The sequence below is a fragment of the Monodon monoceros genome, unplaced genomic scaffold (genome assembly GCF_005190385.1).
Source record: "Monodon monoceros isolate NGI ecotype Baffin Bay Population unplaced genomic scaffold, NGI_Narwhal_1 Super_Scaffold_1, whole genome shotgun sequence".
In the NCBI taxonomy this organism is placed as follows: domain Eukaryota; kingdom Metazoa; phylum Chordata; class Mammalia; order Artiodactyla; family Monodontidae; genus Monodon; species Monodon monoceros.
Window position 1 is genome coordinate 39,342,927 of NW_021703765.1, and position 23,045 is coordinate 39,365,971.

Genomic DNA, 23,045 nt, shown 5'->3' on the forward strand with positions numbered 1-23,045 from the left:
GGAACCTGTATTGTTAACAATCTACCTAGGAAATTCTGAAGCAATTAAAGTTTGAGAAACACTGATACACACCAATCATTGAAATATACTTGAATAATTTTGAGTGGTATTACCTATCTTAATACACCATAGACATTCCTTGATGCTTTTCACTGTATTCATTTTATATTGCTATGTAATAAATTACCACAAGCCTAACAGCTCTGTAGGTCAAGAGTCGAAGCAAGTTCAACTAGGTTCTAAGCTCCGGGTATCACAGAGGCTAAAATCAAGGTGTCAGCGTGTGTAACCTCTTATCAGGAGACTCTGGTAAAGAATCCACTTCAGAGCTTATTCAAGTTGTAGGCAGAGGTTACTTCCTTGTGGTTGTAGGACTGAGGTCCCTGTTTCTTTGTCAGCTGTCAGCCCTGCCCCTTAACACTGCTTGCATTCTCTTATGTGACCTCCTCCATCTTCAAGCCATCAGTGGCACAGTGAGAAACCTTTTGTGCTTTGGATCTCTCTAACTTCCTTTTCTGCCACTAACTGGAGAGAGCTCTGTGCTTTTAACTGTTCATGTAATTGATCAAGCCCAGTCAGGTAATCTCCCTATTAAACATCCTCTGTACCATATGACATACCATAATCACAGGAGTAATATCTCATCATATTTATAGGTTCTAAGAATTAGGGTGTGGAATCTTGTGGGGAGGGGCACTTTTAGATTCTTCCTACCAGTGTCTAATGCAGTAACACAATATTTATTAATAAATAAATAGTTCACGAACATATAAAGAGAAGTAAAAAGACTCACAGTTTATTTAAACAGACACTAAATAGATATGTGGTTGTGATCTCCTGTGATTGTCCAATTCAACAAATAGTTATTGTATAATCACCATGTGCTAATCACAGATTGATAAAGGAATAAGAACTAGAACTTGCCCTCCAATAGCTTACATTTCATAATTAAACACCTCTAGAGAGAAACTTATTTGATGTTTTGATAATTTTGTCAGAGTGACTTCTCATATACTTCACAAAAAACTGATCTGTATAACTTCTAATCTTTAATCTTCTGACAGGTAATAAAAACACATTAAAATGTTCAAATATTGGATTAAATTATCTCTCTCGCTATAACCCCTGAAAGTGTTCTCTTTTCAAATTTAGCATCCTCTAGTTCTATGACTATTTTTTATTACCTGACTTCAAGCCCTTTTAACATGTACTTTGTATTTTTAACTGAACCCAGTCAAGTCACTTAACATTTCTGTTCCTCAGATTTTTCAGAAGTAAAACAAATATTATGCATTAGTTAAGCTTTCTTTTTTCAAGTTAAAAATTGTCTTTGGCTAAATTAAGCAAAAACAGTACAAAAAATGGGAATCTATGGAAGGGGCACTGGAATTTCTCACAAGATTTCATAAAGGAGTTGGTTGCCTAATAATCTGGAAAGACAAGAACTAAAGGCAGCTCTAATTTTTTTTAAATGATGGGAACTCCATCGACCATAATTGTTATACTTTCTTTCTAAAGATTAACACAAAAAGACCTAGTTCCAATGACTCCCTTTTTCTCTGTCTCAAAGCTCCAAATTTTTCCAGGGTGGCAAGTGATCATGCTTCCTGGAGCCTACACTTGTGTATTAGGAGGGGATTGTATGAACTAGGTTTCTGTCCCTATGGGTGCCTAATACATAGCATCATTTTTCTGCTAACACACAGACACACAAACGCACACACACACACACACACACACATCACACCATCACACATCATGCAACTTTCTTATACATCCAAAGATAATTCTACTGAAAACTTACCACCTATTTCACTTAAACCACAAACAGCCTCATTTTCCCCAAATATAACTAAAGCTAAGTCCTGTCCAGCTATTGCACAGAGAAACAGAGGTGATGTTAAGAAGCCCCACTTTCTGAGGCCAGATCACCAAATAATATTCTTACCTCTTTTAGTTCCGTAATAATTGAAATTATACAGTTAATGGACTAATTAGTATATTTGAGTACCGCTACTACCCCCTGTATACAACAGTGGAAATAAAACTTAAGAAAATGAGGCATCTGTTTTTAATTCTCAGACACTTGACAGCTGATGGCAAACAAAGAAATCTAGGTAAATATTGCATTAGTTGCAATATTTCTGTGCCTTATTCCAAAGCCATAGCTAGTAGTTATGATGAACCAGCTCCACTACTCCTTCCAGATTTTCTTTTCTTTCACTAGCAATTAAACGACTCAGGGTATTTGCCAGGTGGGGCGTCATGTCAGGAAATGAGATTTGTCTCTGCCTGCAAAGATTGCTTTGACAATATTTTTCTTTCTGCAGAGCATAATGAGAAATGCTTCAGGTGTTCTTGTGGACACTCTTTCCAACCCATTTTGGTTTTCGGACATCTTATTCCCCAGGTACTCAGGATCAATGATGGCAGGCAATACATAGCTCTTCTGTTTCTCTCTTCCCATAGTGGCCTGCGTGGTGTGAAATGGTCAGTTGTCTAGCTCATTTCTTGGAAGTATCCTTCCCACAGGCCAACAGAACCTACAGCTGTAGAGAAGAATTGTGAGAAGTGTCACTTCCATCTTTGGAAAGCCTTGTTTTCCAGACTGATATTGTGGCTAAGAGAGGTAACCCCAAGTATCAGTAGCTGGTTTAGAACATGACCACATCCTGAAAGGCAACCCCTCAGGCTCAGGTAATATCTCTCAGGGCATCACAGCTGTTTTTTTTAAATGTTTTTCTTTTTTATTGCCTTCTTTCTTTTCTTTTTAAAAATTTATTTATTTACTTACTTATTTTGGCCATGATGCACAGCATGCAGGGTCTTAGTTCCCTGACCAGGGATTGAACCCATGTCCCCTGTGGTGGAAGTATGGAGTCTTAACCACTGTACCACCAGGAAAGTCCCCTACCACAGCTATTTTTTAAAGTTTTTAATAGTTCATTCCACTATTTTTTCCATTATTTTTTAAGGTCTGTAATTTGTTAGGGATGGAGTAGGTAAAAAGAGCAATGACTCCAAGGGAAATCTTCCAGTTGCTTCATTTCTTTTACTGCGATGTGATTTCATTGATTAAATTTAATGTGTGGGGGGATAAAAGGTAGCATATAAAACATTCTGAGGTTCATATATAGTTGTGTTAGAGAAAGAATGGGCAAGAAATACAGGACCAAGTAAAAGTAAGTGTCCATCTACTGAGGACAAGTAACTATCCCCTCTAATTAAAGGCATCAAATACAAGTGCTCTGCCACAGAGAAGTTAGCAAGCTTCTCAGATTTTTGTACTTTATCAAGATCTTAAGATTGGGTACTTTGTTGGCAAACTGGGTACTCAGATCAACATGGTGACGGAAGCCCCCAGTGCCTGCCCATGTGTATCCTCCACCCCCACTTTAATTGCCACGCAATTCATGATCCCCTGAGCAAACCTAGGTTTGGCAGGTAGGATGATTGATGTCCACAGGAAAAGTCACTCTGTACACTTGATTGTGAAGTTCAACTCCTATGCTAGTGGGGTTTTGTTGGAAATTAACATGGATATGAACATTTTAAGCCCTTAGCCTATTGTGAAAGATCTGTCAAATATCATCCTTCCTCCAACTTCTCTTTAAAAATACTCCAAACTGTTCTTTTTCACGTCTCTATACCATTTGGCTGCTGCCAAAGAAATGGTGTAAAAAATAACTGTAGATTATCTTTGTTCTAAGGAGAATATACAACTAGACTTACTGCTCAAAGTCTTGCCCATTTAGTGGATTTTCTTCTATATTTGGGTCTCTCCATGAAAGGACTGTACCTTTGCAGTGTTTCACAGAGTTATGGAAACCAGGCTGACATTTTTCGTTCTCAGATTTTATAAAGAACTTCTTTTAAGACACTTAGGCAGAGATGTAAGAAACAACTATTGTGTGACAGTTTTCAGCAACCTGCTCACACGCCGCTGGGGCTGAACAGACTCATTTCTATATATTGCACTTCTACCTGATGAGGAAGGACTACTGAGCATGCCTAAATACAATGTTTAGTGGACCAAGTGTGCTCAGTTCATGATGTCCAACTGGAAAAGAGTTAGGAGCTCTTATCAAAAGGCAAAGTCACTCAAGGAAAAATACATTGCCTTACACTAAAACCTTGGTTGTCCTGACAAAAATTCTCCTGTTAGGGATTACCGCCGGCTCCATACGCAATCCCGGTCTGCTACAGATACCTGATTCATTTTGTCTTCATGAAGGCCAAGTGGAAAATCCCCTTTCAGACGAAACCTACTAGGTGATGTGCCGCCTTCTTATTGGTAAAGAAGTCAAGTTTTAACAACATATCCTTCACTTTGGAGTGGGTGTATAGCATATAGTTATGCTCTAGAACACTAGATTCCCCCTCATCGAGAATGCAGGCCCTTGTATTTTAGAGTTATCATCCATCCCTTATCATCATGTCTTACCAAGGCAGACATGGCTATACCATTTTTGCTCCCCAGAAATTTGAGTATGGTTTCATCATATGTAGAACTGTGGTGGTTTCTAGTAGGATTTGGTTTGGCAGTTAAAGTCCCCTGTGAACTAGATTGTGGTACAGAACTGGAGAATTAATATGATCCTGGGACATGGCAGTGAGTGAAAGCAAATGGCTTGTTGTGACCTGGTGGACAGGAACTCAGAAGGATGCATTAGGCAGACTAATGGCTGATTTGTTCAAGTTAGTGAAGGAATCGGATCCAAAAAGCTTAACAGACAAAATAGAAGTATGGCTACTTATGTCTTATCACTGTGAGCCAGGGGCACTTCCCAGAGAGGGGAGCTTCTGTGAGGTAGAAAGACCCGACAGTGCTTGCTGTAAGGATAAATTTGAAGATAGCCAAAGTCCTATCCAGCTCCATGACACTTGCTTCAAATAGTAAGCTTGTTATAGTTGGTCTTCTTTTTCTTTTTTTTTTTTTCATTGCTTTTCAGCTTTTCAGGATAAAGTATTTCCTGACTTATTACTGGCAAGGCAAAAAAACCCTCCTGAGTTGTTGTTTGTCTAAATGCCAGATTAGGGGAAACTCCTTTTGGATTGCATTAATTTTAGCTTTAATTAGAATATTTCTTTTCAGAATCACTTAGCCCAAATCTGTCACCTTTTTTTCATTTAACTTAGTTTTCAGTTTAAGATAATTCATGGTAAAGCCCTGAGTGGCTCCTTTTATAAATTTTCAAATCACTTTCTAATAGAATGGCTTTATTATAATACTACATGACATTGTTTCTTGTTTCTATTGCCTATTTATTTATTTATTTATTTTTGCGGTACGCGGGCCTCCCACTGCTGTGGCCTCTCCTGTTACTGAGCACACACAGGCTCCGGACACACAGGCTCAGCGGCCATGGCTCACAGGCCCAGCCGCTCCGCGGCATGTGGGATCTTCCCAGACTGGGGCACGAACCCGTGTCCCCTGCATCGGCAGGCGGACTCTCAACCACTGCGCCACCAGGGAAGCCCCTCTATTGCCCATTTAATGTATTTTCTTGAGCATTTCTCTCCAGTGGTTAGCTGTCAGTTTTCATGGAAAACATTGAACTTCTATATTATAATTGTCTTAGATTTACTTTAAATTTAATGATATTTTATCATCATATATACTGCTTGTTGTATGAGACAGAACATAAAAGACCCACAGTACCAATTGTTTTGGTTTTAAGTTATAGCAGTAAATAACTTCTTGAATGAGTTGATAATACTATATGAATGTCTTATTCAGCTGCATTAGTTCATTTTGCTATCTATGACATCATTTGTCTTATTATCAAATTTATATAAATGACATCAACTTTGTATAAAGCACTCTATATATACACACATATATATATGTATACATATACATCCATACCTATATAATTTTCACTTACCTCTAACTGAAAGTTAACATTTTATTGTATTATAAATGTAGTCAGTAAAACACAGTATTCACAGTAACTGCGACTTCATCAGCAAAATAAGAGATATTTTCAAATTACATTGTAATCATTAAAAATGTTAATGCCTATCATTTTCTATAAAATGTCTAGTTCTTTGAAACCCTAACCAAGCTAATGGTAAGCATGAAAATAGTAGTTTATAACTTATTTAGACAATTAAGAAACCATTCATAAGTTATTACATTAATAGCCATTTCAAAAAATAGGTCCTCTTAGAACTGGGAGAATGCTTTGTTATCAGTCAGTTGACAGTGGCTCTGAGGTGGGAACAGAGATAGACTTTAATAGACTAGCCTCACATAGTCAGTAGGCTTCTCCAAGTACCTACCCTGGGAGAACGAACCGTTAATGATTTTATGTGATCCAAAAAAAGGAATATAGAGTAAAAGGTCCACAACTTTACTGAAATATACAGTTTCCTGTCTTAGTATGTAGAATTGTAGAATATACTCAATTCCCTGTCCTCTTCCAGCTCTTTCCTGCCTGTGTTTCTTTTTCTTTTATACTCTCTGAAGTAGAATAACCTCCACCATCACCATCATATATCTCACCTCTTTCAAATTGCACCTCTTGTAACCTGCCTTCTCTGATATCTTCCTCATCCCCAGCGATGTACAGGCAACTTTTCTTTCTCCTAAGAACCTAGTTTATTCATTGTGCCTTATATGAAGCTCATGTAGGATAGATACTGTTTTCTGCCTTGCATTGTAATTCTTTTGTTATAGTCTAAGAACAAATTCCATGTGGAGTCTCTATGAACTCACAATCTCAAGAAGAGTGTCTAGCACATAATAGGTATTTGGTTAAAATTTGTAAAGAAAGTAATATAAAGAATATATATTATTTCCTCATTGGTAGATCAGAATTAGTCTTATTTAATTATTGTGCTGAGCTTAAGTTGTATGCTTTGGAATCCGTAGCTTATCTCAGTGCCATCACTATCCTGCTCCTTTAATTAGAGCCCATTCTTCCAATGGCAAGGGCTGAATTAAGAGCTCCCAAACAAAGATAACACCCTTCCGTATAATTAATTTACTGGAAAACTGAATCTCCTTGTTACTTTCTTACTCTCAGTATTGGTTTGATCATTTTAAAATCAATGTCCTATAACCTTTCAGCAGTAGTCATGCATGCATATGTAACACACGTATGACTTTATCTGCATCAGTAAACTTCTCCTTAGTCTGAATGTTTTGACTTCAAAATGTAGTCAAAGGACTAGAGATGGGAGACTATGTTGCATTTTGGGGCAAACAATAAATCGTTTTTTGGACCTTATAAGCATCTGACCTGCATTTTAGGATAAAATGTCCAAGTATTAATCTTAAAACGAAGATGATATATATATTTTTCCTATTCATTTTTCCCAAGGCACTTGGCCTAAAGGCCATAACGAAGAGCTACTGAAAGTGAGTACAAAAGTAGGTCAGGTGCTTTGGGAGATTTCAAATATATATCACATATATTTATACACAGAAATAGAGATATACATATACATGCATACATATATAGAGAAAATAGATATATGTATGTATACATAGAGAGAGAAAGATGGATATACATATTGTGTATATTAATAGATACACTTAAATATACATACACCACACACTGTTATAGGTTAATTCTTTTTATATAAGGAGGACTGACCACTGACTCTGGTGCTGATGAAACGACTTCACACAAAATGCTGGTGGGGATGTTAGGAATAATTTAAACAAACGGTATTTCTAGGGTCTGTACTAATTGGTGGAGGGAATGGGGAGTAGGGAAGGAGAAAGAAGTAAACAAATAGGCTGCCACTCATGGTTAGTGTGATAGACAAGAGCCAAGCTCACTTGGACAGCCCCCTTGGCAACACTAAATTCATCCCATCAAAACTAACCTCAGCACAAACACAACCCAAATATTCAACTGCCCTCCTGATGTCACTAGATTCCACACTACCTGTCATCATATTTCACATTCTCCTCTGTTGCTAGGTACACTGGGCACCTTAATTTCCAAAGCTCCAGGTGCTGTTTTTCCTTGGGACTCAAGTACAGAGTTTTTGGTTCCAATTCTATGGTACCCAGGCTGAAATTTGAGAGAAACACCATCGATCAGGGCCTGTGAACCTAAAGGTCATATCTACAGATCTAAACACTACATGTGTAGCAGCCCGGTACCCATATGCCAGCAGCCACTCAGGATGGAGCAAACTCTGTTGGGTAAGGAAGCAGATTTCCCATGTAAAGCAGTAAACTGATGTGAATTGTTATGATAAACAGGAGTCTTAGATTTGTGGTTTATAATTCTGAAAAAGTATCTTTAAGGAAGAGAGAATAAAAGCCATTAACGTGGTTTTACGAAGCTAGACAATAAAAAATCATTACGGTATCCTCAGTGCCTGCTCACCTCTTTATATTTTTCTAAAACAGACGTCAAAAACTTTGTTTTAAATTTTGATTTATGAAACAGTGGCACGTGAGATTATCAGTTCTTTTACCATTTACAAGATAAAATATGTGGATATGTATTTGTTTCAAATGAGTGAATAATTAATTTGTTCTTCATGAAACGTACTGATTTACTCAGGAATGAAATATGTAAAGCTGTTGAATTTAGTTACCTTGGTAACATCTGGAGTGAACCACTCCGTCTAAAAATATTTTCTCCTTTATTGTTTATTCTTTATACAAAAATTATAAATACATGACTTTTATTAAAGACTCTCCTGATAAATGATGTTTCTCTTACCTGAAAAATGAATAAACGGTATACTATTTACTAATATGTATGATGATATCAGATTAAAGAAACAGATATAGCTTGTTTAATTTTTAACTATAATTGACATTGGATTTGTTTCATGCTAATGTAGATTTAGTTTTTAAATGTATCTTTAGCGTTATATTTTTTAACATATTGATAAACTTTTCTTACATGAAACTTTTATTATTTTTTAAAGGATTCTAGTTCACAAATGTTAAATCACAGTTTTCTTCATGAATTAAATAATTGGACTTGAATGTGTCCATTATACTCTTCTTTGGATTTTCTTGGAAAGAAATATTCAGAAATGACCTTTCATACTTTAGCATAACCATATGACTTAGCATAAAAGAACGTCCATAAAATTCCAAATTACTTATACGTTATTCCCCTAATTTTGTTTTTCAAACCTTGATACTTCCTTGTTAAAAGAATGTTATCAGTTTCTCAAATTAATAGCCATGGAAACTGCTACGTCGTATTTCTTATGGCCAGTTTCCTAAATTCTCTTGTCTTCTCTCCAAATGAGGTCTTTTCTTGAACGGGTACATAAACAGAGTAATTTAAAAAGTAGAATCTTGCGCTGTGAACACGTTTTAATTTTCTCACAAAATAGGTTCTGAAAATTGTTTAAAAATACTATTTTGCTGATAAGGACACTGAATGCCCTTTGTTTTCATTTTTTTACTGGAGCAAGGAACCTGGGCTTTGTTCTGGACCCTTGTCTATCTATTACCAATCTTAACTGTTCTTTTTTTTTTTTCATTTTTATTGGAGTATAGTTGATTTACAAGGTTGTGTTAGTTTCAGGTGTACAGCAAAGTGTTTCAGTTATACATATACATATATTCATTTTTTTCAGATTCTTTTCCCATTTAGGTTATTACAGAATATTAAGTAGAGTTCCCTGTGCTGTACAGTAGGTCCTTGTTGGTTACCTATTTTATATATAGTAGAGTGTGTATGTTAATCCCAGTCTCCTGACTTATCCCTCCTCCCTACGTTTCCCCTTTGGTAACCATAAGTTTGTTTTTGATTTCTTTTCCATTCTTAAGATTTTTTTTTAGTCATCCACTCTTATTCTGTACTGCTGCTGTTTTAGTTTGAGCTTTCAGCAATGCTGACTTAGATGGCTTCTACATCTCCTCACTGGTCTCCCCAACTTCCATTTTGTCACCTTCATACTATTCTCATCCAAGACAGAGTCATCTCTTTGAAGCATATTTTTTTCACATCACTTCCCACAGTAAATTAAAATTACTTCTGTTGACACTCAAGGTAAAATCCAAGCTCTCTGATACACAAAACACTTATCTTCCTCCCTTTTTAGGTCTTCCTTTCTTCTGTCTCTCTTTTGCACTCAGCTCTCTACTCTTATTCCTCATGTGCCCTGCATGTTCTTGCCTCTGTGACTTTGCACCTGTTGATGTCTAGGTGCGGAATGCTCTTCCGCAACTCTTCACCTGGTTAAAGCTTTGGAATTCAGCCACCTTCTATAGAAACCTTCTCTGATGCCTTTATCCCTTGTTCTGGATTCTTTGTTCCTTTTTTACTCTGTAGTTTAGTTGAATGTTTATTTTTCTGTCTCTTTAAATTATCTGTGAACTCATTGACTCATTGAAGCTGCAGGGGTCTCTATTGGCCAAATATTTAACCCCCTTTTGGCCAAAAATAGGCACTCAGTAAATGTTTGTTGAATAAATGAATGAAGAAGTGAGCTGTACTACTCCTTCAGAAGGTAAACATTATTTCTGTGAATTTAATTGATTAGAAGGCATCAAATATTTCATTACACCTTACAAAAGGAAAGCATATTTGAGAATAGCAGAAATCAAACAAAAAAGTCACAAAAAATCACTGAATATTATTACTTTTGCTCACTGAAATTTACATGGTTTCATCAATAGCCCTGCCCTAAAGGAAACAGTTTAATACTTTTGTCCATCATAATCCTTTAAAATTAATAGTAAATTCTTATCATAAATGTAAAGAGGAAATTAAGAGAAACAGAATTTTATTTTTTATGTAAATTTTATTTCTCACTCTGAGTACACTGTTATTGATATATTTTCTTCTAAACAAGCTTATTATGTATTTTAAAGCCAGAAAAGTTTTCCTAATTCTGCTTCTTCTCCTTTTTCCCTTTTTTCTACAGTTTTTCCATTTTTGTTATAGAAAAATTATATATACATTTAATTGTATATTATAAATGATACATTTTATAATACATTATAAATTATACATAGAGTAGTTAATAGAGAATATTACAAAATCCAGTGCCACACTGTTAAGAGGACATCAGTATTAATGTTTTGGACTACAACTTTTCAGTCTTTTTGTTCTTGTGTTTATGTGTTTTCTTTTTACGAAATCGGGATCATATTGACCACACCTTTCTGTAGCTAGTTTTTTCCAGTCAGTGCCTCATGACTCACATTTTCTTGTGTATTTAAAATAGAATATTGATTAATTCCATAATCTAAACGTTCCAACATATGTTAAGCCAAATTTTTATTTTTGATAATTTATATCATTTCTAAATCTTGTATTATAAACAACACTGATTTAACTGTCTTTTTACCTGCACAGAGATGCATGCAATGATTAAATTCCTTAGGCTTACTAGTCTTCGTAATGACTGGAGCAAAGTTTCTGAGCACTTTTAATGTTTCAGATGCATATTAAACACCCATAGCTTGTACCAATATATACCCCACTAGCAAGGTGGAAGATGCTTTCATCAGAGAATTTTCACCAAATCTGGTTGTTCTCCCTGGAAAAACAAAAACTACTTGCAAGATAATTGGCAAATATCTTGTTCTCGCTTTCTTTTTTTTAATTTACTTTTCTCTGAGATTGCATTTGAGATTGAACTGTTTTCTTTGTTTCATCTTATTATTTTATCTTCTAATTATTTTACTTCACTTCTTATGCCTAAATTTGCCTACTAGATTAAAAGTAATAATGGCTACTTCAAAAGTTTATTGCTAAGGATAAACTACACATTATATGTAAAATTAGGTAGCACAATGCCAAGCACACAATTGGAGCTCAATAAATGCTAGTTGAGTCTATTCTCTAGAGAATGGACTTGAGGATATGGGGAGGGGGAAGGGTAAGCTGGGACAACGTGAGAGAGTGGCATGGACATATACACACTACCAAACGTAAAATAAATAGATAGTGGGAAGCAGCCACATAGCACAGGGAGATCAGCTCAGTGCTTTGTGAACACCTACGGGGGTGAGATAGGGAGGGTGGGAGGGAGGGAGACGCAAGAGGGAAGAGATATGGGGACATATGTGTATGTATAACTGATTCACTTTGTTATAAAGCAGAAACTAACACCATTGTAAAGCAATTATACTCCAATAAAGATGTTTAAAACAAAAAACAAAAAACAAAACCCACAGTATCATTTACATTAGCATGCCAAAATGAAATATTTAGGTATAAATTTAACAAAATATGTATGAGATATGTATGAGGAACACTACAAAACTCTGATGAACAAAATCAAAGAAGAACTAAGTAAATAGAGACATCTTCCATGTTCATGACTAGGAAGATTCAATATTGTCAAGCTGTAAGTTCTCAATCCCAATCAAATTCATAGCAAATTTTTAGGGGTATTGTTTATGAATATTGTTATACCTCTTGATACATTTATCCTGTTATCATTATAAATTTTCCTTTTATTTCTTGTACCAAAAAAAAAAATGCTAGTTGAAGTAGAAACTGATTAGCATATCAATAAAATCAAAATATAAATTTTTCTTTCCAACAGATGATTCTGCTGCCGAGAGCTTTAATGGCAATGAGACTCTGGGGCATAGTTCAATTGCTTCAGGGGGAACACACTGCAGGGAGATGGGCGACTCTAATGGTGATGGCAAAACTGGGCTGGAGCCGGACGAGCAGCCACTGAACCTGAGTGACAGTCCCCTCTCAGCACAGCTGACTTCAGAATACAGAATAGATGACCACAGCAGTAATGGAAAAAACAAATATAAGAATCTGCTAATTTCTGACCTCAAGATGGAACAAGAAGCGAGAGAAAATGGAAGCAAGGTAAGGTCATGTTACGATTTTCAAAGAACTTTTAAGTTGGTCATGAAGGTCACAAAGAAATACTTATTCATACAAGAGATAAAGATTATCGTCACTAAAAATATTTTAAACAAATCCCAACAATGGGTTACCAAGAAATTTATAATCATAGATACTGTGTGTTCATGGTATATAAACAGAATAAATTTCAGGAATAACAGTGAACAAAATGCATCCTCTCTTAGGCAAAGTGGTGGGTTTTTCTATATGGAATCACTTGATTTAATGTGTCTCACTTATATAATCTTATGCATCTTGTCTTTGGGAGTTTGTTGAACTCAGATGTGAAAGTTTAGCTCTCAGAACACAATTCTGAACTATAAAAAATCACTAGTTTCTCCTTGATTGGATAGGCGTATGTGGCAATAAAATTTCAATTAAATTCTTAAGTCTGCTTTAGAGACCTGTGGACTTCAGTCAGTAACTTACTTCATGTGCATAGGAGAAATGTGTCAGTTTTCTGGATGAAACATATAGATTAAATAACTCCTTGAACAAACAATTTAACATAAACTGCGTTATACAAAAGACAGAAATGTGTTTCAGATATATTATCTAAATTTCTAGATTCTTTATATCAGAATAAATTACAATCTTCCCCATTCCCAATGGATTTATTCTTTAAAAACATAAGCCATATTTCTATCATTTTGAAATAATTCATGCTGATGACTTTGCTCTAAAATTTTTGAAGGTATGCTTTTGAACGCATGAGGATTTTTATAGCGTATATATTTTGACTCCCTCCACTGCTCGCACTTCTAAGTTAGAGCTGTAGAATTGGTCTTTTGAAATAGATCCTGAAAGCAAAATGTCTTAATCTGGATTAATTTCTGAATTTACTAAAGCACTATGCTTTCTAAATTGGCTCTATTTAAATCCGATTGCTTTGCCTGACGGTGTGTTGTTTTATCCTCTTTTAAGTAAGTTACTGAGGAAGGCTGTTACAACTTTTGCAGTGGTAAATGCACAGTACTCTCTTTGGTGGTTTAAAGCCAGATCATACAAACACAGGTGATTTTATATTCACTAACATGATCTGAATCACCATGTTACAGAACAAAACAACACCTTAAGTTAACAACATTTTACAGAACAAAACAACCCTTAAGTTTCCCTGCCCTCCACACAACCCTGTCTTTATAAAACTTAATCACAAAATGTCCTTTTAATGCTATATATCTGCAGAAATTTTTTTCTAAAATCATCCAGTGGTTTGCTCTCTTCTTTCCCCCACTGTTCAATATTACCATAGGAGCTATGCTCATTAAAACACATTCTTCCATACATTAGATGGAATGAAGTTACTTTCCTACCTCTTTCAAAATGAGGCTATAAAAGCACAGATTGACTGAGCTGTGAAGAGTAAGATGGGAAGTGGACCCGGGGGAGAAGGAGGCACCTCTGAGGAAGAAGGTTTAATGGTTCGGTTAAAGAACAGCTTCCATAGCTGACTGAGAAGTAGCCAGAGAGACAAAAGACAAATCAGAAGGGCATAGTGTAGGAAAGCTAAGCAAAGTCCATCTTTCAAGAAAGAGAGCAGTCAGCTTTGATAGACACTGCTAAGAAATCAAATCAGATGAAATAGAAAATAATTGAATTTGTAAGAATAGTTGTGGCAGCATGTTGGGACCAGAATCCAGAGGGAATTTTTTCAAAAAGGATATATTAAATACCTGTCACGGGCTTCCCTGGTGGTGCAGTGGTTGAGAGTCTGCCTGCCGATGCAGGGGACACGGGTTCGTGCCCCGGTCCGGGAGGATCCCACATGCCGTGGAGCGGCTGGGCCCGTGAGCCATGGCTGCTGAGCCTGCACGTCTGGAGCCTGTGCTCCGCAATGGGAGAGGCCACAACAGTGAGAGGCCCGCGTACCACAAAAAAAAAAAAAATACCTGTCACACTTACAGCAATGGGTAGATAATAGAGACAACTCAAAGACAGAAGAGTCTTTATTCATATGGCTCTTAATACAGTCATGGTAAAGAGAGTACATACGTTACCAAGTGCAATCTCGTACTGCTCACCGCACGACAGTCCAATAAGTTGAGGTATTGGGGTAAGGAATAGCGACTTTGTTCAGAAAGCCAGCAGACCAAGAAGATGGTGGATTAGTGTCCCAAAGAACCATGTTGTCCAAGTTAGAATTCAGACTTCTTTTGTACTAAAAGGGGAGGGTGTATGGTTGGTCGGTGCAGACTTCTTGGTGTGGGAATCCTTTGTTCTTGTAGCTGTCCAGGCAGGTCCAGCCATAAATGTTATTCTCTGTTCTGCAACTTCTTATCTCTATATGAATGGAGAAGTGTTATACCTTTAAACATTCTCAGAGCCTTGAGAATGGGCTATCCTGTATATTTCAGGCTGTAGGCAACATTTTTAACTTGTAGCAAAAACAATAGAACAGGAAGGTTAAAGTAAAATAAACAGATCCCGTATGGAGTCAGATTTGTTCTTCCCTATTACATATATACATAGAAAAGTTTCTTAGCAAAAAAGTAGGCAAATATCTATTCCTGTGTTAAAACATGGAGGGTTCTGAATAAGAATATACTATTTCTATTGAAGTAATGAAGAGGGCTTCCTTCAGGAAGTGAGTCTTGTACTTTGAAGAAATTGTAAGACTGCCATTTTTCAGAAGGATTCTCTTATTAGACACTGTGAAGGACCTGGAATGGAGACAGGAAGGGTGAGTGGCCTCCTACACTAGGAAACTACTGTCCATTCCGAGATAGGTATGACTTCATAACATGGTATATGAGGAAAAACCCAATATCATTATGCAAGGTAGACTATTTGCCACCAATTAATTTATTCACCAACTATTTATCGAGGAACTCCTACATGCAAGGCACTGTTAGAGGAAGCAAAAATATGAAAATGAGCAAAGCAGGGTCGCTGACTCTCAAAAACGTATTGTCTATCAGGAAAGAGAAGCAAACTTGTAATTATAATCTGATTCCATAAGTAATATGTTGGGCATATGGCAGGGTGACATGAGAGAGCAGAGTTGGGACACCCATAGGACCATGATGAATCTTAAGGAAGACTTTATAGAGATTGATGCCAGGGATAAGTGTGAAGGGCAAGAAGTGATTCAGATGGGGAGGATTATTTATGGTAGAGCATGTTTCGAGGCCTAGAACAGTGAGAGAGTACTCTGAGCATGGAGATTGGCAAGGAGCTTAGCATGGCCGCAGTGGAGAACGTGTGGAGGAATGGAGGATAAAGAGGCTCTATCATGAAGGCTTTGTAGGCCGGTTTAAGGACTTTGGATTGTACCCTATAGCTGGTGTTTAGCATGATAAGGTTATGGTCAGCTTGGAATTTTAGAAAGATTATTCTGGCAGTGTTGTAGTGGATGAATACAATAGGGACTAGGAAAAAAGACAGAAAATGGTTAGAGAGTTATTGTGGCAGTCCAGGAAAATTATAATGCAGAGGCATAGTAAAAAAGGTAATAACGAACATGATACTTTTGTTCTTTTGACACTGTGTCTGCAGGACTACCATATACAGCTCCATAGGCTGTATATTGCCAAACTCTTGGGAATGTCTTTCACATAGACTACCATATGAATGGCCTCTTTACCTCTGTACATTCCATTAGGATGTAAATTCTATAAGAATGATGTCTACCTTGCTCACTGTGGTATGTCTAGCACATGGCTTAATATCTGGTACATAGTAGTTTCTCAAATATTTTAGAGAAATAAAGTTTTACTGAATGTGGAAAATGAAGCACAGAACATTTTGGTATGACTCCAGGATTTAGGGTCTGGTTTCCTGAGTGGATGGTGATTACATTTACTAAGATTCAAAATGAGAAACATTTGAAGGAAGCTGGTTTGACATATAAAGTTTATGGTATTTAGGCAGTATCCATTAGAGATGTTTAATAGGTATTGGGGACATATGTTTCAGCTTAGAAGAAACATCCAGGTTGGAGAGAGAGACATTTGAAAGATTTCAGAGAAGTGCTGCTAGAAGCTGTTGTGGTTGGTAAGATCACCTCAGAATTACATAGACTAAGGAGAGAGGAGCTCAAAATATATCATCCTGCAGAATGTAAACCCATCAGGAACAAGTGGCATAGAAGGAGTTTGTAGGGGAAAAAGAACCCCAAAAGAAAATGAAGGCAGCCACATAAGAATAGGGGATATTTTAGAAGCCAAAATACAGGGCATTTCAAATTTGATGTTAAGTGGTGAAATGGAGTAATCCTTAGGTGAAGTGACATAGGTCTAAACTTGGAGGATGTTTAGGAGAGTTAAGGCTTAGAGTATGGTTCAAAACCCATGGCAGAGGAAGAATTAGCAGAGTTAGTGGGAAATTGGATTGATGTTAGTTGTAGAGGCTGGGTAGGAAAGCTGAATCATTTTTATTGTGAAGGAGACTGTATCTGGAATTTTGCTTCAGGAATTCTTCTTGCAATCCAACTCTAAACGCAGAGTGCCGCAAGGCTGTCAGGTGACCTTCATGTAAATGTTTAGCAAACTCATCTGTTCAGTGCTATCTTTTCAAGTCCTTAGGAATGTTTCATCAATTCTGTGCAAATTTATAAAGTGACACTATTACCAATTCTTTCTTCCAATATTTTTGAGGCTAGCCTCTGTTTTACCTTGGAGAAATATAAAAACCTAATTATGTAGTATCTCTGAGAAACTTAGATTCCAGTGAGTTTCATATTGACCTATTTCACAATTTTATTATGAAGAATATCAAGCAAAAATGATTATAAAGCATTTTAAAAACTTAACAGTGAATAGAAATGCTTAAAAAGAATAGCTGAACTGGACTAGGCCATTTACAAATTGCTTATTATTATGCAAAGTCACTTACTGGACTAGCTGGGAATCATATTAACCAATCTAAAGATGAAATCTATTGCATGAAAAGAGTTTAGGAGTTATTTATTTGCTACTTGCAGATGGCCACATTTTTAAAGGACAACTGGTAACATTAGAGCCCAGAAGAAAGTGGAAATGTTGATTAAGAGCTTGGAAAATAAGACTCAGGAGGAAGCATTAAGGGACTAGTTATATGAAAAAAGAAAGGCCAAGAAAACCCAAATCTGGGTATAGATATGTTCAAAATTATTAATAGATGAGAACAGAAACAAACCTAGAACTCTAATGGAGGGAAATACGTAACTTAAAAACATGTATCATAGATGTTTTTTTTCTTTTTGGTTTTCTCTTTTTCTCTTAGTATCTGTGACCCAGCTGCATTTTACTTAATATGGTAAAATATTCTGAATCAATCCCTGAAAGGATAATCTTTCAAGTAATAACTGCAGTAGGAAGGTAATTATTGTTTGAGGGTTAATGTGTCACTGTAGTTGCTACATATTTAGTTTTTGGCTTAGTTCCCAGGACCCTTCAATCTCCACTTCACTTAAAAATATGTTTTTCCTCAATGTGGCCCATGTGACATCATTTTCAATCTTTCCTTTAAATTTTTTTCAAAATGGATATTACCATTCAAATTAAAGTTTATAAAATATTTCTCACAATTACCATTAATAATTGCTATGTGATTTTATTTTGATATGATGAATGGAAGCAGTTGATTTTTTCAAAATATCTCTTTGAAATATTTAGGTGTAATGAGATTGCCTTTGAAACATAGGAATGGTGGATTAACTTTTGGAATAATATTATTTTTGTCTTTGTCATGTGGCTATTCCAGCTTATTATTGTTTTAATTTGATGATTTTCAATTTCTGGCTTCTTGGTATTGTGTAAAGATTTTTGGCTCAGATGTGGTTCAGATAGAAACAACAATATATATTCAGCAAATGTGCCTAATATGTGCTAGGCATTAGCCTGGGTGCTAGAAGGACAAAGAAAAAAAAGGTCTTCATCATTAAGAACTCACATTTTAGCCAGAAAGATTGACACGTAAATAAATAGGTGTATTATAACATGGAAATTAGTTTGTATGTGAGAATGCCTTCTAGGCCTCTTAGCCATGCCTTGGAAAGTCCTCAAGTTAATTCGTAACAGTTAAGTAGGAGATAGTCACCTGGTGAAGGGGAGAAGGGAATTCTTAATGAGAAGAGCATTAAGTTAGTGTTTAGAAATGTTGAGGGTGGAAGTGGTGAGAGATGAGTCTGGAAAAGTAGTTCAGGTGTAAGATTAGGGTAGACTATGAATGCCCTTTTATTGCTTGAACTTCACTTTGTAGTTTACAGGGAATCACTTTAGGATGTTGGATAGGAATATAGCATGGTCTGATTGTGTTTTGGGATTCATCATTGTGGCATCTTTGTTACAAGATGGCTTTAAGTGGCATAAAAAGGGAGGAGGCTGTAAACAGAGCATGAGGTCCTGCCTTAGTGAGGTGGTAGTAGGGATGAAGATGAAAGCAGAGATTTAAGAAATATTTAGAACGTTAAATGGACAGAATTGTGTGTGAAAGAAACTAACAGCCACAGGATAAAGGGATGATGACACTGGGATGCCATATCAACTCTAATAATGATGAACACTTTTGTAAAGCTTTCATATTTTTAACTTAAACCAATTCATTGTATCTGATAAGGAGAGAATGTGTAATCACCAGTCTCATTGAAACATAAGGGCATAGATTCTAGTGGATGTTATACTATTTAACTGAAATTAACTATATATCAATAGTTACTTAAGCGGTAGAGCTTAGTATTGAACCCAGGTCATCTGAAACCCATGTGCTTTTCACTACACCCACATTGGCTGATGCTGTGTAAGACCAGTTATGTTTATGGACCCATATGGAGGCTATGACGGGCAAACAATTCAGAGAGGCAGAGATCTAGTACAATTAGCAGTTAGTTACTTGATAAATGGCAAATACTTGCAGTGACATTTCTTATACGAATATATATTTTTTGCTCTTCTTTTGCTCTTCTTTATTTTACAAAATGAAAATAATATACCAGATGCCTCTGTTGAAAACCTAAGCAAGTCTACAAAATATCCATTTATTGTTTTAGTGCATGAATGTAAAAACACATGGGTAGGAGCTGAGTTAGAGTGGGTCTTTAAAAAGCCCCAGGGTAAAATTTAAGCTTAAGTTTTATTAGCTACCAATTTAAAATAGTATTCATGTGATATATTTATGTATATATGCACATACATATATACCTATATATTTACATATGTGTTATAGAGCGTATAAAACACACACATATAGTGTATTTTATTCTTACAGGTTGCCTGGACTTCAGTTCTGCTAGTTATTGGACATATTTGTCCTTCTGTTCTTAGTACATTTTGTAAATCAAAAGATATACAAGAATGATACAGTATAAATTGGTTTTATACTATCTATCGTATTTGCAATCTAAATTGAAAAGTATATAATGCTTTTGTGAAAAAATGCTTGCTTTGCTCATAGACTGTAAAATTATTTACACTATAGAAAAATTCAATCTTTAAAATCAGGAACCACTTCATTTTGCATTTGAAGAAATTGAGATGAACCCAACTGACTCCTACCACCCAAATCAGTGTCCTTTTGAATTCTTATGCTGTCTTGCTTACTGTTATATATGCTTATATTCTTTATAAGTTACTACAGAAAAATGGATGGTAGAACTACCATTTTTGAGTGCCTGCTATGCGTGTTTCAGTCCATGTTAGATCATTTCACACTTATCTCAGGAGAATGGAGAAGGCAAAGGACTTTTATAATTTATATCCTGAAGTATGCAAAGTGAAGTTGATTTTAATTTCCCATATGCAGCAAAATATCAATTTTGAGTTCCTTTCTAAACATTTAAGAGTTCAGTTGGGTCAATACACAATCTCAACTGATCCTTCAGCCTTCAATTCCATACATTCATAAATAATCTGGTTAGAATGATAGGTTGTATCTTTAACCAAAGTACAAAAAAAAGAAAATGGACCACTTGTTACCTTTTGTGTTTATTTGATGGTTCATCAATAGCTCAAAAAGAAACAAGAGTTTTATTTTGTATGTTTTTGTGTTCAGTGTTTTTTGAGGTTTCTGGAGGATATTTTCTTATTTTGTTTTATCAGTGTATGTGTGTTTGTCTGTTTTACTTATGTTCTATCAGTTGGAATAATATCAAATAGTTAAAAATGTAATTTGGTCTGTAGGTGTCTTGAGAGAATGGTAGAGGAACCCTAAGAGAAAGAAATGTAGTTGAAATACCCTGCAGTGATTTATACATGTCTCAAAATAATGGATATTAACAGCATTCCTTGAAACACTTGCCGTTGACCCAAATTTGGGGAAAGAAGAAAAGAAGAAAAATTAATGCCAGAGACAGAGAGCAGTACATTCTGATTTGTCTCAATATAATAGCTTATGATTTTCATTAATATTAAATATTTGATGAGTCTTAAAGTATACCCCCTAAGAGCAAATATCTGTAGCCTCGTTATTAGTATTTTTAAAATATTTTTGAAATGGAGATCCTGGAGTTAGCTGGGGTCAAGAGGGTAACTCAGATAACAGAGTTAAAAAGAAGAGAATTAAGTCATTAACTTGGCCCCAAAGAATAATAACTGCAGGTAACATTCATTGAGTTCTTACTATTTTCCAGGCACTCTTCTAAGAACTAACTCATGTAATCCTTATAACAACACAGTGGAGTTAGGCTCAGTTATCGTTCCCAGTTTTTCACATATGGAAAAACTAAGACCCAAAGAATTTATAAATATGGCTATACTAAGAATTTCTATAATTCGGATTTAAACCCCAAATCATTTGGCTCACATTTCAACCACTACAGTGTAAGTTGAGGTCATGGGGTAGGGTCTGAAAATGAGCAAAAGCAAATCTGACTTAATGCTGAGACCCCTAGCTGCTATTTTATGGTTCACAGTTGTTCCCTGATCGGGAAGCAATACTGCAGCTCTGTGGCTTTGAGCGTCTATACTTTTTAAACCTGGATACTTCGTCAGTAAAATGCGCATAATAATACTTAACCTGTAGGCAATTGTGAAGATTAAATAAGGTTGTGTTCATTTTTCACATAAATGCACAGTAAACGGAATTGCTGTGGTGAATGTTTTTGACTCCAGAATTTGAGGCTTAGCTAAATCTTGCAAAAATGTTCTCAATTCATAAATATTTATTTGGGGAGTTGAATATCCATTTTTAATAGCCTACTAATTACTCAGATTGATGATTTGAAGAAGCATATTTATTTCAACTAGTGTGTACTACTTTCCTTTTCTTCCTCTTTTTGTCTCCTTTTCCTTATTTTGTTTTAGTTACACTTATTTTCCAGGACTCTAGAATATATAATACATTCCCAGAGACATTTTACAGGCATTTATTCTAGGACCCATTTCTGGGAATTTATAACATGTACTCATAGAAATAGATCCTAGGATATCTTGGAACTGCTGCTTATTAAAATCTTTCCTGACTCTGTTGGAATTTGTCCAATTCAAATGCCACCTTCCTTCATAACACCTTCCTTGATTACCTCAACTAGGAAAAAAAATCTCTTCTTTTTTCAACTTTTAGAAGGTTGATCCATGAAGAATGAGGACGAAATGGTGGGTGATGGATTGTGTGGTCATACACTAAAGTGATTTACATGTGTGAGGCTTGCTCCCTACAAAATGTTTGTTGAAGGGAAAAGACACAGTGATGTGGGAATATCTTGTATTGATCTTATTCTACCCACTTTCTCGCAGTAGCAGTTTCCTCACATTGTATCTTGGCTTCCTTGAACTCCCCACTGTGCAACAGACTCTGGTCTTAATATGAATTAATGGAATATGAATATGTCCTATTCCAGGTAATATGTATACAGTCTTACCTCTCTGGGCCAGAGATTCTCATTTGAATATTTCACAGTAAACCGTGACTCAAATGGATATGACACCAAAAGCACAAACAACAAAATCAAAAATCAATAAATGGGGATACATCAAACCTAAAAGCTACTGCACAGCAAAAGAAACAATCAACAAAATGAAAAGGCATCCTGCCGAATGGGAGACCGATTTTGCAAACCATGTATCAGAAAGGGTTAATAGCCAAAATATTGGGTTGGCCTAAAAGTTTGTTTGGGGTTTTCCATCAGATGTTACAGAAAACCCCGAATGAACTTTTTGGCCAAACCAATAAATGAAGCGTTCGTAAAATTAAGTAGCAAAAAAGGAAGGAAGAGAAAGAGGGAGGGAGAGAGGGAGGGAGGGAGGGAGAGAGGGAGGGAGGGAGGAAGGAAGGAAGGAAGGAAGGAAGGAAGGAAGGAAGGAAGGAAGG

The 23,045-nt window shown here is 36.0% G+C and overlaps 1 protein-coding gene across 12 annotated transcripts in view; it reads left to right on the top strand.

Moving 5' to 3' along the window:
- The window catches only part of NOL4 (nucleolar protein 4), a 395,149-nt gene that overhangs the window by 198,898 nt on the left and 173,206 nt on the right, over window positions 1-23,045 (top strand). For 11 of the 12 annotated variants that reach the window (XM_029226147.1, XM_029226084.1, XM_029226112.1 and 8 more), the window contains one exon: window positions 12,496-12,779. In XM_029226147.1, coding sequence (XP_029081980.1) covers window positions 12,496-12,779 — 284 coding nt within the window. Of the gene's footprint in view, window positions 1-7,936; window positions 8,165-12,495; window positions 12,780-23,045 lie in introns of all 12 variants that reach the window. The other variant, XM_029226153.1, reaches the window with a different exon arrangement.